This window comes from Nothobranchius furzeri, chromosome 12, assembly GCF_043380555.1.
Source record: "Nothobranchius furzeri strain GRZ-AD chromosome 12, NfurGRZ-RIMD1, whole genome shotgun sequence".
Taxonomy (NCBI): domain Eukaryota; kingdom Metazoa; phylum Chordata; class Actinopteri; order Cyprinodontiformes; family Nothobranchiidae; genus Nothobranchius; species Nothobranchius furzeri.
Genome location: NC_091752.1, coordinates 59,814,432 through 59,830,965, shown reverse-complemented (window position 1 = coordinate 59,830,965; position 16,534 = coordinate 59,814,432). Strand labels below are relative to the sequence as shown.

Sequence of the window (16,534 nt, the reverse complement as noted above, 5' to 3'; positions counted from 1 at the left end):
TCAAAAAATCAGTGGTGGGAACCTCCCACTTGTGGCTTTAACCTGGCCCTGGCGGAGCAATGGGTTGGCTATGTTTTTATATGTCGACGCGCAATGTCCCTCCAATGTTACTTTGCAACAATCCCTAGGTGACGTAGAAATCTGAAGACATTGACATCTCTGTCAATGCATGAGCGCGACTCCACACTGGAGCTGACAGAGAAGTATAATGGCCTCGGCACACGGGAGGCGACAAACGACCGCGATCAGCAAAATTTGTCGCTGTCGCTTTTATTACCTGACACACGGGAGGCGATCCGCGGCAGCAGCCAGCGGCAAAGCCATCTACGTGGTCTGTTCCGTGGCGAAATCGAAACTTCAGTTGTTTTGCTTGGCTGTGTCAGGTTGGAGGGAATTAAGGTTGTTTAAGCGGTTCAGAGTTAAAAAAGTGGTAGATATGATGTTTCACAAGGTGCTGCTAGAGTTATGTGAAATCTTACTTCTGATTTTACTATATAAAACATAATAATAATCAACTTCTCCTTCATGTTTGCTCGGAGATGTACGTAGCATCCTGGCCGCTCATTGGTCAGTGAATGAAACCTCCGTTGATTAGTCCTCGTCCGAGCGACAGCGATGAAAAGTTGAAAATGTTTCAACTTTCTGGGATCGCGTCGCCTGTGCACGACACGTGCACGAGCGCAAAATTTCACACGCACGTTTTTCGCGTTTCGCTTGGTAGGAGGGGGACCCGCGATTATCACTTTGTCGCGCATGTAAGTCAATTCTATGTCACATTGAAAATGAATGGAGGAGAGGCGATGTCGCCTCCCATGTGCCGAGCCCAAAAGTCAGGCTTAAATGGGTCCATTTGCTGCAGCCGGATGGATAAAGGAGAGGTGGAGATGAGTGCAGCACTGAAAATGATGTGATGTTTGTAACTGATGGGTCTTTAGGTGTTAAGGAAGATTGGAGAGTCAAATAGCAACTAGACTGTTTAGTTCTGACTAGAGGAAATTCTGTCTAAACTCCAAAAACAGAACATTTTAATGAGTGTGAATTTGTGCCGTTTCAGGTGTGCCAGGTCTCCGCTGTCTGAGCTGGCCACAGATGAGGTTTCACAAGACTGGGCATCCATGTTGTCTGTGTTTAGGGTACAAGTGTCCTCCAAAACAATTGGATCTTCCCCCTCCTCCACCTGTAACACACAGGATGGCATCACAAAGTCCTGTCAGCAGAAACATCTCTCCTGGACATTCAGCTTTAAGAAACAGGAAATACATGTCAGCAGCTCAGAAACTTCACTAAGAGATTATTATGCATGAATCAACAAATACAACCTGGCTTGAAAACTTTTTGCTCTTTGAAATCCATTTTGGGAGACCCCTGATGGTTTTCTTATCTAAATTCAATTCACTTCAATTCAAGTTTATTTACATAGCTCCAAATCAGGACAAGAGTCATCTCAAGGCACTTGGTAAACATTCCAATACAGGTTAGTTCATTAAGCCAATCAGTAAAAAGTTTCCTATATAAGGAACCCAGCAGGTCGCATCGAATCACTGACTAGTGTCAGAGTCTTTACAGTAATCCTCATAGTAAGCAAGCATTTAGCGACAGTGGAGAGGAAAACTCCCTTTAAACAGGAAGAAACCTCCAGAGGATCCTGGCTCAGTATAAGCAGCCATCCACCATGACTCACTGGGGATGGAGAAGACAGAGTAGACACACACACACACACACACACACACACACACACACACACACACACACACACACACACACACACACACACACACACACACACACACACACACACACAACAAATATACCAATCAGTAATTCTGTGGCTACATTGTGATTTCTTAGTAAATACTGTATTTAGTAAGCGATAAACTTTTTTATCTTAGTGAATCTATAATTAATTAAACAGGTAAACTAGTAGTAGCACATTCCTTGTCAAAAAGGTAAAATGTTATCAGGAGAGGGAGAATGTTTAAGTGGTTGACAGCAGTGTGCCAGTCGGTGGTGCCCTCCATGAGGCTACCACAGCTCGGCAGAACGCCATTGTAGCTTCTTCTGAGGAGAAAAACACTTACACCTGCTATACACTGAAAGCATCAGCAGCGTGGAATGGCAGTAGCATAGTTTACTCATGACAATCACAGCCCTCCGTGAACACCGGGACAGTCTCAGCAGCGAAGCAGCTTCTCTGCCATGCTCCTTGCTTGAGTCGCGAGACCACAAAATCCCTCAAGACCTCTAAGGTTACAGTTTGTTTATGCAATCCGCCATTAAACCCAAATATACACACACACACACACACACACACACATATATATATATATATATATATATATATATATATATACATTTTATTTCAAGCGCCTTTCAAAGCTCTCAAGGTCACTGTACAGGACAAAATATAACAAGCAAGCAATACAAACAACAAGAAATAAATGCTAAAAGTAATTCCCAAAGGTAGAGTCAGAGCAGTGCGATGGATAATAGACCAAAAAGAGTAGATGGATGGAGGACAGTTACAGTGAGTAAGCCAGGCGGAACATGTGAGTTTTGAGTTGAGACTTGAAGGTTGAGAAGGAGTTTATATTGCGGAGGTCGGGCGGTAGAGTGTTCCAGAGTTTTGGAGCTGAGTGGCTGAAAGCTCTGGCTCCCATAGTACTAAGTCGAGTGCGAGGAACGGACAGGGAAGGTGAAGATGATGATCGGAGAGAGCGAGTGGGAGTGACAATGTGGAGGAGATTAGAAAGATATGGGGGAGCGAGATTATGGATGGCTTTAAATGCATGAAGAAGTATCTTGTAGTCAATTCTGTATTTGACAGGGAGCCAGTGAAGTTGTTGCAGGACAGGGGTGATGTGATCAAAAGTGGAGGTCTTGGTGATTATCCGTGGAGCTGAATTTTGGACTAACTGTAACTTGTTGAGTGATTTTAAAGGGAGACCAGAGAGGAGGGCATTACAGTAATCAATGCGACTGGTGACCAGGCTGTGGACCAAAATAGCAGCGGAGTGCTGACTGAGGGAGGGGCGGAGCCGACTGATATTGCGAAGATGAAAATAAGCAGTTTTTATTGTGTTGTTAATATGAGGAATGAATGATAAGGTGTTGTCTAAGATGACACCCAAGCTCTTAGCTTTGGCGGTGGGGAGAAGTGTGGTGTTGTCGAAGCTGAGTGAGAATGAACTGGTCTTGGATAGAGATGACTTGGTGCCAGTGAGGAGGATCTCAGTCTTATTACTGTTGAGCTGTAGAAAGTTAGAAGCAAACCAGGATTTGACTTCGGTGAGGCAACTGAGAAGGGAGGATGAAGGGAGTGGGGGGTTTGGTTGGGTAGAGAAGTAGAGCTGGGTGTCATCGGCGTAGCAGTGAAAATGAATATTAAATTTCCTGAAGATATTGCCAAGTGGGAGTAAGTAGATTATGAAAAGAAGGGGACCTAAGACTGAGCTCTGAGGAACTCCAGAGGTAACTGGCTTGGGGTTAGAGTGGAAGGTGCGCAGTTGGACGAATTGAGTGCGATTAGATAGATATGATTTGAGCCAATTTAGAGGAGTTTTTGAAATGCCGATGATGGATAGTCTATGGAGTAGAATTGTGTGTGAGATGGTGTCAAATGCTGCACTGAGATCGAGTAGGATGAGAATGGAAATCTGGCCTGAGTCTGCTGCAAGAAGGAGGTTGTTTGTGATTTTGATCAGAGCCGTTTCTGTGCTGTGGTGGGGGCGGAAACCAGACTGGAAGACTTCGTAGAGGGAGTTGCTGGATAGATGAGAGTGTAGTTGGTTAGCAACAACTTTTTCAAGTATCTTAGAGATAAATGGTAAGTTGGAGATGGGGCGAAGGTTATTAAAATTGTTTGGGTCTGAGCCGGGCTTTTTGAGAAACGGGGTTAGAGCTGCAGTTTTAAAGGCTGAGGGAACGATTCCAGTCTGGAGGGAGGCATGGATGATGGAGCAAATGAAGGGTAACAGGGATGAGAGGCAGGATTTAACCAGGGAAGATGGGAGTGGGTCAAGCTGACAGGTGGTGGGCTTGGATTCGCATATTAAATCCGAGATATAAGAGGCATCAGGAACTGAGAAGTCTGAGAAGGATTCAGAGAACGTGAGATCATCAGGGGGAAGTGTGTGGGGGTCAGCCGGGCTAAGACTCAGATGGATTTGGGTGATTTTATGGTTAAAAAGGAAAGGATGCTATTACAGGTGTCAGTGGAGTAGAAGTGAGGGGGTAGTATAGAGGGAGAATTGAAAATTTTATGGAGGGCTGAGAAAAGAGTTTTGGAGTTTCCGTTGTTATAGTTGATGATATTGGAGTAGTAATCTGATTTGGTGTGAGAAATAGAATCCTTATAACGGGCTAGGTGGGCGATGTACAGGTCTTTGTGTATAGAGAGGCCCGTTCTCTTGTAGAGGCGCTCCAGCTGGCGTCCTTCAGCTTTTAATGTTCTGAGGTTAGATGTGAACAGGGGGCAGAGGTGGAAAAACAGACAGCACGGTATATATATATATACATATATATATACATATATATATATATGCGTATACATATATATATGTGTATATGTATGTATATATGTATAAAACCCTGCAATATATATGTATATATATATATATATATGTAACGTGAGGAAATATGGGTTTTCTGTGCCAAAGGTTGTATTTGGCCCGGCTGGGTCAGAGCTGGGTCGCTCAGAACTTTCACCCACAGATTAAGACCTTTGCCGACAGGAAGTCTGCAAGATTCAACAGAAACCACAACATCTGAGCACCCGCAGTGCCAGAAGATGGAGTTCTCATGAAAGCTAGTCATAATAAAAGAGTCTTACGCTTCCTTTGTTTATTAATGCTAAATAATCATTTTACCATTTTACTCATTATAAATGTGTTTTAATCAAATGAATTATTATTATGCTTTGGTTAATCATAATAACTATAATGAATCAATGCTTAATTAAATCATGTTTTGAAGATGTTTTAGTGCTCCAAAACACATTTGCTCTGACGCACAAGTTTTGCTTTGGGAAGAGAACTGGGTTTGGTAAGTTTCAATTCATGATTCAGTTTGAGATTGTCAACGAGAGAGAGCGGACGTGCTGAACACACACACGGGGAAGGGAGCCTGCGGCTCCTGTCCCCCCCTCCCCCACGCTATTCCTGTCAAGCCAGACAGGATAGCTGAAACGCAACCAGCTAACGCAGACTCGTCCTTTGATTTCTGGGTAATTTAAACTTAAGAAAGCGCGTCTGCTAAACGCGTCATCAACGTGTACCGAGGTCAACTCTGGACCGGAGAGTCGGACACCATCGTCTTCTCTGCCAGCCAAGGTGTCTCCTGGATGAACATCCTCCGGTGACGTCCGGATCTGAAAAGGGGGTCCTTGTACGGTGAGGCAGTAAACGACAGATAGCGTTTGATGCCTTTTCCTAATAAGACCCAAGTTTAATTCAAATCATCATTGTTCACTCAGACACCTGTTTCTTCCTGAAGCAATCTCAGACACTTGCACACACGCATTCATAATTACATCATTCTCAATCTTAGCACATCCAACACAAGGTCTATTTGTGCAAGCTTAAAATATCAACTGTTAAAGATTGTCCAAAGAGGTTGCCAATGTTGATTGTTTTTCCTATGCTTGTCATTTCAAATCATTAGTTTAAATTGAAGAATTAAAATTCTTAACTTTCAAACTTGTCTCTTCATTGAACTGAAACACAGACACACGGATATGATCATCAGTTTATCGATGAAAACAACCTTTGAGTCTTCTTAATTCTATAAAATTTGGTTATCAATTTATAAAAATTTATATCTCAAATTAATATGTAGAAATGGTTCCTCTTTCATAAAAGAGCCATAAACCATTACACTACATATATATATATATATATATATATATATATATACATACATATGTATATATATATATATATAATATATATATATATATATATATATATATATATATATATATATTATATATATATATATATATATATATATATACATACATATATATTATATATATATATATATATATATATATATATATGTATATATATATATATATATATACATACAATATATATATATATATATGTATGTATGTATATACATGGGTGTGACGAGATGTGTATAATATCAGTATGTACATATATATATATATAAACCTGTGTGTGTAAATGTGTCTCTGCTGAATGGAGTTCCTCACCATCATTTTCTGGACATGCTCAAAGAAGAGATTAGAAATAATTAAATAAATATAACCAGATGTTTAGCTGGGTTATTGCCTGATCAATGTGAGGACACTTTTATGAGACGAAGAAAAGTAGAGCATTAAACTGAAGTACATTACCTGACTAAGGATGCTCTCCAGTGTGGGAGGTGTGTCCACTTGGGGTATGTCAAACTCCTTATCGTCAATCTAAGAACATAAAATACAGACAGTTAGAATAAAGTTTTAATTATACTCCTTTTGTACTTGAATTTAAATCTCACTTCAGTTCAAACAAATTGATTTGTCTCATTGTTCAATAACTCCACTTAATCAGGAATTGCTTATGTCAAAAGCAACAGCTGAGACCACTAAGAGTAGGTCTACTTTAATGACCTGATCAGATCAGAGGCCTCATTCATCAAACTTTCATAGAAATATTCCTAAATTCCTGAGGCAAAGTTTGGTTACTGCAACCACTTTAAAGAGACAATGTGTAGTTTTAACCATTCATTTCTGGAAATATCCATCAAAATGTTGTTGAAAATGAATTAAATGATGCCCAGTTGTTGAAAATATTGGCGGCCTTGTAACATAGATCTATAAAAATCAGGTCTAAAATACATGGGAACGGGTCTGTCTCTGAGCGCCGCCATATTGGATGCCATGTTTCCTTCTACGGGAGCCTATGAGGAAAAAATGCATTTGCTGATTTGTAACAAATGGTTACAAAACTTTCGCCACTCTTAAAAGTTGCTGTACACAATTACATCTTCACTTGTTGCCAGTGATGAAAGGAAATCTGATGTGCTTGTTATTTTGCTGATGTTTGCACTCCCCAGGGCTTTTTGACCAGAGAAGAAAGTGAACTAGAGGAAAAGCAGACAGAATCCTCCTCTATTTACGAATCCCTTGGAATGTAACAAGCGGGCATGGTGCATCGACGACCAGATTTGACATAGATGATTTTTTAGAATCGAGTTGTCGACGTCAATGACACGTTGCTACAGCTCCATCATTTTGCTGCTGCTACTGTCAGTCTAGAATTTTAGGTTAAGACTAGGGCTGCACAATATATCGAAAAATTATCGTCATCGCGATAACAGGACGTGCGATAGTCCCATCGCAAAGCACGTCAAAAATGGCGATAAATGTTTGGTTCATCATTTCCATCCGTGTCATACATCAACTTTTTGTAAGCCAGCTCTGTTTTTTACGCAGAAGTATTATTTGACCAATCAAATGTAGCCCTTCTAATATGCGGCCAATCAGATGGGTCCGTTCACGTAATATGCCCGCCCCCTACGTAGACCCTTAGGATGGAAAGTTAGCTGCGCCATTCCCTTGTTCATCATGCTGGCTCAGAGCAACGAGCGCACTTTGTGCTGAGGTTTCTGGAATCAGCGCTGCTTTCAAACGTGAACGTGACTCTGCTCGGTGTCGTTAATCATTTTTACCGGGCTGACTCCGACGGTGAACCAACCCACCTCCATGTCGCTAGTGTTCCACCGGGTGGTGATGTTAGCCCCAGGCTCCGATTAGCTTCCAGCTAAAAGGCTACAGCACTCTCCTCCCAGTCCCATCCTGCTAAAGAGGGCCTGGAAAAGTTCCCCCACACATCAAAGTGATTTTTCATTTATGAGCTTTTATAACCTTGTTAATCAGGATAGTTGATTTGCTGCTGCACATAAACTGTCAGTCAGAAGCTCTGCTAGCCGGTTGTCTTAGAGGAGCTGGTTTAATTTGTTAGCCTGTTATCAGAATCATAGTTGCAGTTTCATCATCTGAGCTGCGTTTTAAGATCTAGGTAAACTTGTTCAATATGGGGTTAAAAACAAACGTTTTCACATATTTTCCATGTAGTTTTTTTTTTTTTTTTTTTTGCCAGTTCCTCTTCTGAAAGGTAGGCAATTGTTTTTCTCTTTCCCTCAGAAAATCTTAATTTTCTCCTAGTTTGGCCCAGCAATCATAACCACATAAGTGGAGAAAATGTTCAGTAGCAATGAGAGAATTTGCTGATGCACTTAAATGATGTTAACTACTATTTAACATTTAAACTTATTTTCAGATATTTTTATTTATTTAAAAAACCCTGGTAAGGGATGTTTTCCTGTATTTGGAGCAACAGAAAAAGTTTTATGGTGGTGGTGATGTTTTAAAGTCACTGAGAAACTGCATGCATGCAGTTTGTTGTTTTGCTGCTAATACAGTAGCAGGTGCAGCTGCATATTTTTTCAGTAAAAATGTTAAGTTGTAATGGAATTCATGCATTAGTCAGGGTTTCCCTTACATAGGCGTAGCCCACCGCCATGCCTACAAGATCCCAAGTTTTATTTATTTATTTATTTATTTTTGCGCTGTTTCCCGAAGAAGCAGCAGGAACTACTATGTTGTCGCTTGTGATCACAGACGGCGGCAGCAAGGAGGAGCAGGCAGGGCAAGGTGAAGTTACAGCATAAGTTACTGAGTTTAAAATTAGAAAGGTAGCAGTGGATATAATGCTTTTTGGTTTACATGTTTCAGTAGCATTAAGATAAACGAGTGTTGACGATCTTGACAGGGTTTCCTCCAGTGCTTATTAGGCCAGATTTTCCTCCCCCCACCAGGCTAAGCATCACTTATTCATGTAACATTTATTTATTTTTTCATGTCTGACTTTAACCACATCTAATACTGTATTACGGCGTGAGCGCAACAGCAACAACTTAAGATCGATGTGTGAGCAGCGTGAGAGGTTGGGTGTTTTCATCTGAACTCTTAAAACCTCCAGCAGGCTACGTTGCACTATTGATGTGTTAGCGCGCGCTGCTAACAACTTAGCGACGTGACATGTCTCGGAGAAAGCGTAAAAACACGTTGGACGCTTCTTCTGAAGCGGGAAAATAACACTTCTTCTTCTTAAGCAGAGCACGACGTCGCCTCGGCTCATTCACCCTCTGCCGAGCCAGACTGAGCTCGATAACATTGACCCAGCACAGCCACTGGGTCGTTGGAGCTGCCCGTGACTGCCTGATGGAAAACCAGCGGGTTTCATCAGACTCGTAAAGTTTCTTGTTTTTGCTGGGGACCGCCTGTATTTTACCGCTCCCTCCTGCAGTCTTCCCCTATTAACATTTAAAATGATTCTGTAAATCCGTGTATCAATAGAAAAAATCTCTGCCTCTGCCAGCTGTAGTAAATGTAGTCTCCAAATAATAAATAAGAGGTGCATTCATCTGTGTATCTCCTTTGATCCGCATTAGTGATATTCTCAGCACCAAAACAGTGAAGCAAAGAAACAGACTCCTGAGTTTGTTAGTAATTTTATTTATTAGGTGCATCTAACCTGTTCTATTTTTCTCTGAAATTAGATCAAATCAGTGTCACTTATAAATGTAGATGCCAAAATATTGGCTAAGATTTTAGCTACTAGATTGGAGGCTCATATGCCCCATCTCATACACGTGGATCAGGTGGGCTTTATCCGGGGGAGGTCCTCAGCAGACAACGTTCGGAGATTACTCCATTTAATTTGGCAAGCTAAAAATGACCCAGGACAGGTGGTGGCCCTCTCCCTGGACGCAGAGAAAGCGTTTGACAGAGTGGAGTGGGGATACTTATTCAAGACACTGTCTAGGTTTGGGCTGGCTCTCCATTTATAAAATGGGTTAGGCTCCTATATTGCAATCCGAAGGCCTCCGTATTAACGAATGGGAAGGCATCTCCACAGTTTTTCCTACACAGGGGTAAAAGGCAAGGATGCCCTCTGAGCCCCTTAATCTTTGCCATGGCATTAGAACCTCTGGCGGCGGTCATCAGGAACGATACAAATATTAAGCAGATATTAGCAGGTAAGATGGAGCATAAACTACTTTTGTACGCGGATGACATACTACTACTGACTGCGTGTGCGAGCGTGCGAGTGTGTGGGTGAGTGTACGCTCACCTTGGAAATTGGTTGCGGGAGGGGAAATGCAATTGTCAATTGTTTTATACTTGGGGAGGGGGGCTGGGCTAGATATATGGTAAATGGCCTGTATTTGATATAGCGCCTTCTAGAGTTCTGGAACCCCTCAAGGCACTTACAACACAATCAGTCATTCACCCATTCACACACACATTCACACGCTGGTGGGGATGAGCTACAATGTAGCCACAGCTGCCCTGGGGCGCACTGACAGAGGCGAGGCTGCCGAGCACTGGCGCCACCGGTCCCTCCGACCACCACCAGCAGGCAACGTGGGTTAAGTGTCTTGCCCAAGGACACAACGACAGCGACAGACTGAGCGGGGCTCAAACCTGCAACCTTCTGATTACGGGGCGAGCACTTAACTCCTGTGCCACCGTTGCAGGGGATCTATGGGGCCATTTTAATCTGTGAAGCACTTAAGAGTTGCATTTTTTTTTTGTATGGAAAGTGCTACATAAATAAAGTTGATTTGACTAATCCAGAAGTAGCTGTCCCTCAGATCCTATCGGTGATCGAGACCTTCTCCAATGTCTCTGGCTATAAGATAAACTGGGGAAAGTCAGAAGATATGCCCCTGTCTAACTCAATTCCTCCAAGCCTTTGGCAGGATTGGCAGTTTAAGTGGGCACCAAAGGAATTAGTATACTTGGGGATAAAAATCACTCCAGGTCTAAAGGATATTGTGATGGAAAACATCCTCCCCTTACTTTTAAAAGTTGAGGGCAGGCTACAAAATTGGGCTAAAATAGGTTTGTCTCTATTAGGATAAATAAATATTACTAAAATGATAGTGATTTCACAACTTAATTACATTGCATATCTATTACCCATGGCTTTCCCCCCCTCATAACTGAGAAGATTTAATGTAGCAGTGGCAGTCTTTTTGTGGGGAGATAAAATACCTCAATTGAATAGAACTAAAATGTTTGCGGCAAAAGAAGATGGGGGTCTGGAGCTACCAAGGATGGACTGGTACCAGTATGCCTTCTCTCTCAAACAAATGGCAAAAATATATAGGCCAGAGGACCAGGCCCCGGTCTGGAGTTTAATTGAAAAAGAACTTACTGCCCCAATGCCATTGCAGGACTATATTTCTCAAAGTGGGGGAGACGTCTCAACTGGGAACCCAGTATTGGCATTCGCCAGGAAAACATGGCATACAGTACATAAAATGGCTAATTTGAATCCCTCTTTCACTAGAAGGTCATTAGCCTGGCAAGCCAGACTAAATAAATGTATTATTTAGTCTGGCCACGCTCCATTGACGGCTCTCGGTTGTGGGGCGGGTTCTACCGTTGTCTTTCAAATGATCTCCGCATTCCACTGGACAATGAATGTGACATACTCTTGTTTCACTCTGTTGCATCATCCCACCCACCAGGCATATAGAGTGCCCTGATTGGCCCACAAAGTGGATAAAGCTCTGTGATTTGTTCACTAAGCAGATAGAGCACTATGATTGGCCCACCATTATGGACCAATCACAGCTCTTTGTGTTTGAAACCCCTCTAGAGAGTTGTGATTGGCTAGCCAGAGTCCTGGTAGGAGCTGCAGAGGTTCCAATGGAGCATGCCTAGACCAAACTTTGCAAAGCAAGAATTTGGTCTAGTTCACTAGGCTAGAAGGTCATCTCTGTGGTATAACAAAGCTCTTACAGTGATTTTAAAAAAAAGCCTCTATTGGAAAGGATGGATAGAGGCGGGGATCATCTATTTAGGAGATGTCTTTGAGGGGGATACTCTGATGAGTTTTACACAGTTAGTAGTACAGAATCCCTAAGCAAGACTTCTGGAAATACCTGCAGATGAGGAGTTGTATTTTAGATACACAACGGAGAACTCCCTTGGTATATCAAACAGTTACTAAAACTGATGCAAGGACAAAAATCAGCAGGGGGAGCGTCAAAATATTATGGCACCAGCCTAAAACCAACAGCATGGCAGCTCTTCACACAACAGGAGTGGACCATTTCTGCAGGTTTATAAGCTCACAACACACAAACCGAGCAACGCTTCTGGTGTTTACACACTCAGCTATCAGCAGCTAGCGCTACAGCACCCGGTACGTCATCTGACAAAGACCGATACATGTAGCATGCTGCGTCCAAAGACTGCTATTGTTGTTGTTATTGTTGCAGCTGATGCTGCTGTGTGTGGCGGACCACAAGCTGTGGTCTGGACCCAACGACGGAGGAACCTGGTCGGGTCCGGGAGAACCGGTCTCGTATAGCTGACGGTATAACGGGGCGTAATTCTCTCACCGGTTCCGCTTCCATGAGGTTGAGCTGAGAAGAGGCTGATAAAAAGCTCCCAGTGTCTGGTGGCTGCGACATTTTGTGTGTTTACGTTGCCGATGCTTTTTCTTCCGCTTCTTCGGGGGGTTTCTCTTCTTCTATGGTTATCAGTAGGCCCAATAGCTTAGAGATGAAATCCCGCCATCTGTTGGCACTAAATGTAATTGCAACACACCAGAAACAAGGAAGATGAAATGGTTTTAGAAGCGCGGGATTCCTTTATGAGTTAAATCATTATGTTTGTCAGTCATATCGCCACTTTTTACCTTCAGTGTTTGTTCATTCATAAAAAGTCAGTCTGAAGCTAACAACTGTCCTCAGACCACTCACCAGCTTTTTTCTGTGAAGAAGCTACCAGAGGTGTGGACTGAGTCACATGACTTGCACTCGAGTCAGACCACAGAAAATAATTTTATAAAGTTAGACTTGACTTGAACTAATGTTCAGATGTTCAATTACTCTGACTTAACATACACACTAGTGGCTCTAGACCAGGTGCACAGATAGGGTGGGGGACGGGGGGGATCTGTCACCCACCCCCACCCCCCACCCACCCAGATTGATTGACTCCGATCCAGTATCCAGGGGCGGATCTAGACAATTATTTATGGGGTGGCAGAAGAGGGGCAAACATTTTTCTAGGTTGGCAATACATACATACATACATACACACACACACACACACATATATATATATATATATATATATATATATATATATATATATATATATATATATATATATATATATACACAATACATATATACAGGTGCTGGCCAGTAAATTAGAATATCATCAAAAGGTTGAAAATATTTCAGTAATTCCATTCAAAACGTGAAACTTGTACATTATATTCATGCAATGCACACAGACCAATGTATTTCCAATGTTCATTACATTTAAATTTGATATTCATAAGTGACAACTAATGAAAACTCCAAATTTGGTATCTCAAAAAATTAGAATATTCTGAAAAGGCTGAATATAGAAGACACCTGCTGCCACTCTAATCAGCTGATTTACTCAAAACACCTGCAAAGGCCTTTAAAAGGTCCCTCAGTCTTGTTTTGAAGGCACCACAATCATGGGGAAGACTTCTGACTTAACAGCTGTCCAAAAGACAATCATTGACACCTTGCACAAGGAGGGCAAGACACAAAAGGTGATTGCTAAAGAAGCTGGCTGTTCGCAGAGCTCTGTGTCCAAGCACATTAACAGACAGGCGAAGGGACGGAAAAAATGTGGTAGAAAAAAGTGTACAAGCTCTAGGGATAACCGCACCCTGCAGAGAATTGTGACGACAAACCCATTCAAAAATGTGGGGGAGATCCACAAAGAGTGGACTGCAGCTGGAGTCAGCGCTTCAAGAACCACCACGAGGAGACTCATGAAAGACATGGGATTCAGGTGTCGCATTCCGTGTGTCAAGCCACTCTTGAACATGAAACAGCGCAAGAAGCGTCTCGCCTGGGCCAAGGACAAAAAGGACTGGACTGATGCTGAGTGGTCCAAAGTTATGTTTTCTGATGAAAGCAAGTTCTGCATTTCCTTTGGAAATCAAGGACCCAGAGTCTGGAGGAAGAGCGGAGAAGCACAGAATCCACGTTGCATGAGGTCCAGTGTAAAGTTTCCACCGTCAGTGATGGTGTGGGGTGCCATGTCATCTGCCGGTGTTGGCCCACTCTGTTTCCTGAGATCCAGGGTCAATGCAGCCGTCTACCAGGAAGTTTTAGAGCACTTCATGCTTCCTGCTGCTGACCAACTTTATGGGGATGCAGACTTCACCTTTCAACAGGACTTGGCACCTGCACACAGTGCCAAAACCACCAGCACCTGGTTCAAGGACCATGGTATCCCTGTCCTTGATTGGCCAGCAAACTCGCCTGACCTTAACCCCATAGAAAATCTATGGGGTATTGTGAAGCGGAGGATGCAATACGCTAGACCCAACAATGCAGAGGAGCTGAAGACGACTATCAGAGCAACCTGGGCTCTCATAACACCTGAGCAGTGCCACAGACTGATCGAGTCCATGCCACGCCGCATTACTGCAGTTATTGAGGCAAAAGGAGCCCCGACTAAGTATTGAGTGCTATACATGCACATTCTTTTCATGTTCATTCTTTTCAGTTGGCCAACATTAGAGAAACAAACATTTTTTCATTGGCCTTTAGAATATTCTAATTTTCTGAGATACCAGATTTGATGTTTTCATTGGTTGTCACCTATAAATATCAAAATTAAACGTAATAAACATCGGAAATACATTGGTCTGTGTGCATTGCATGAATATAATCTACAAGTTTCACGTTTTGAATGGAATTACTGAAATATTTTCAACCTTTTGATGATATTCTAATTTACTGGCCAGCACCTGTATATATATATATATATATATATATATATATATATACACATGTGTGTGAGCTGAACCAAGGTAAATCTAATTGCACTGTGTGTAAAGAAATATTTCACTGCAACAAGATATTGTACTTTGGTTTTATTGTTCACTCAGAAACATGTTTTCTTTTATGTTTTCCCAGTATTTACATATTCATTTGTTTTGGGTGCTCATTTAATAAGCTTAAAGGCCCATCACGAAAATAAAACATTATAAAATTATGTCCTTCCTACAACATCTCAATGTGGCGGTTTCAATGTAGCTCAGCAAAACACTTTACAAATTCATCAAGATCCAAAGATTTTGGCCGTTTTGATTCAATGCTGAGTACAGCCAAGCTTGATAGTCTTTTCTCTGTCATAGCAGACCACAAATAGGTCTTTATGAGCCTGAGAGTTGAAAAACTTTGTTCACAGGATGTGCTGCTTACTGGTAAAACAACAGCTATTTTACACATGTACAATTCATGAAAAACATCCTGATATGGGTCTAAAAACTGAGTCATCTCCATCAGAGTGGTAGGACTCTCTTTTTGCCCTTTTTTTCTCAGCAACACCCTTCTTATCTGATGTAACTCATGTTTGAGATCCTCAGTGTTGGAATCATACGCTTCAGCCAACAAAAGAACAGTCTCCTCTCTCAAAAATGTCTGACTTGATGGATTTAGTGCCTGCACACCTTGCATTATGTTACAGTTTGTGTTGGAAAATCTTCTTCCTATTTATCCAATCACGTTATCCAGAACTGGAAAGTACACAGAGATGCTAAAAGTGTGTTTGTTATCTGGAACTTCATGCTGTCCTAAGGTGGAGGACATGACACTGCCCTGAAGCACCTTTGATGTGACTCTTGGCCTCTTTGGTTTGTGCTGAGTTGTCTCAATGCTGCTTCGTGTGCATAACTTAAGTGTTTCACTCCACATTTCCTCAAACGAGTCATGACTACGGAACTGGATCAGTGTCTCTTTAAGAGTGATTCAACAAGTTCAACAACCATAGAATAATCCACCGTTTTAGACTGGAGCAGGTCTGATAAATATTTGGAGTCACTGAGAACCTTTCGAAAGAGAACAAGACATCCGGAAAAATTTAGATCAATCTGAGCCAATATCCCTCTTGCTTCAACAGCTCTTTGTGGATTGCAGGCAACCTGTCCATAACATTGCGACATGCTATGTGCCTACACGCCCAACATGTATCACTTAGCTGTTGAAGCTCTCATGGTGCACCATCAAATGTCTCCCGCTGCACTTGCAGCCATCTGTTATGTAAGAGGAGCCAGATATGAATGTGTACATTTGTTCCAACAAGGAGATGAAGTTTCCTGCATCTGCCACACTTTTTACAGTGTCTACAACGACCAAGTTTAAGCAATATTCACGGCAGTGAACATAAAAGGCATGTTTAGCCACTCCTTTTATTTTAGCTTGGACACCTGCATGTGCTCCACACATAACTGCTGCACCATCATAGCCTTGACCTACGAGATTGTCCTTATACTCTAAGCCATGCTTCTCAAGAAAGTTTATAATCTTGTCACTAAAGGCAGCAGCATCCATCTGTTCTGCCACTTCAAACTCAAGAACACTCTCATGAACCACACCACTGTAATAGTATCTCAGAACAAATTAAATTTGTTCCTTTTTTTGAATATCTCTAGTTTCATCCACAATC

At 42.0% G+C, this 16,534-nt stretch overlaps 1 protein-coding gene across 3 annotated transcripts in view; it reads right to left on the bottom strand.

Annotated features, from left to right (window-relative positions):
• vps8 (VPS8 subunit of CORVET complex) overlaps positions 1-12,580 on the bottom strand; it is a 164,231-nt gene extending 151,651 nt beyond the window's left edge. For all 3 annotated transcript variants that reach the window (XM_070542769.1, XM_054750617.2, XM_054750618.2), the window contains exons 1-3: positions 12,427-12,580; positions 6,359-6,427; positions 1,047-1,177 (exon numbers count right to left, since the gene is read on the bottom strand). In XM_070542769.1, coding sequence (XP_070398870.1) covers positions 1,047-1,177; positions 6,359-6,427; positions 12,427-12,498 — 272 coding nt within the window. In that variant the 5' untranslated portion in view covers positions 12,499-12,580. The remainder of the gene's footprint in view (positions 1-1,046; positions 1,178-6,358; positions 6,428-12,426) is intronic.
• Between the last annotated feature and the right edge of the window lie 3,954 nt (positions 12,581-16,534).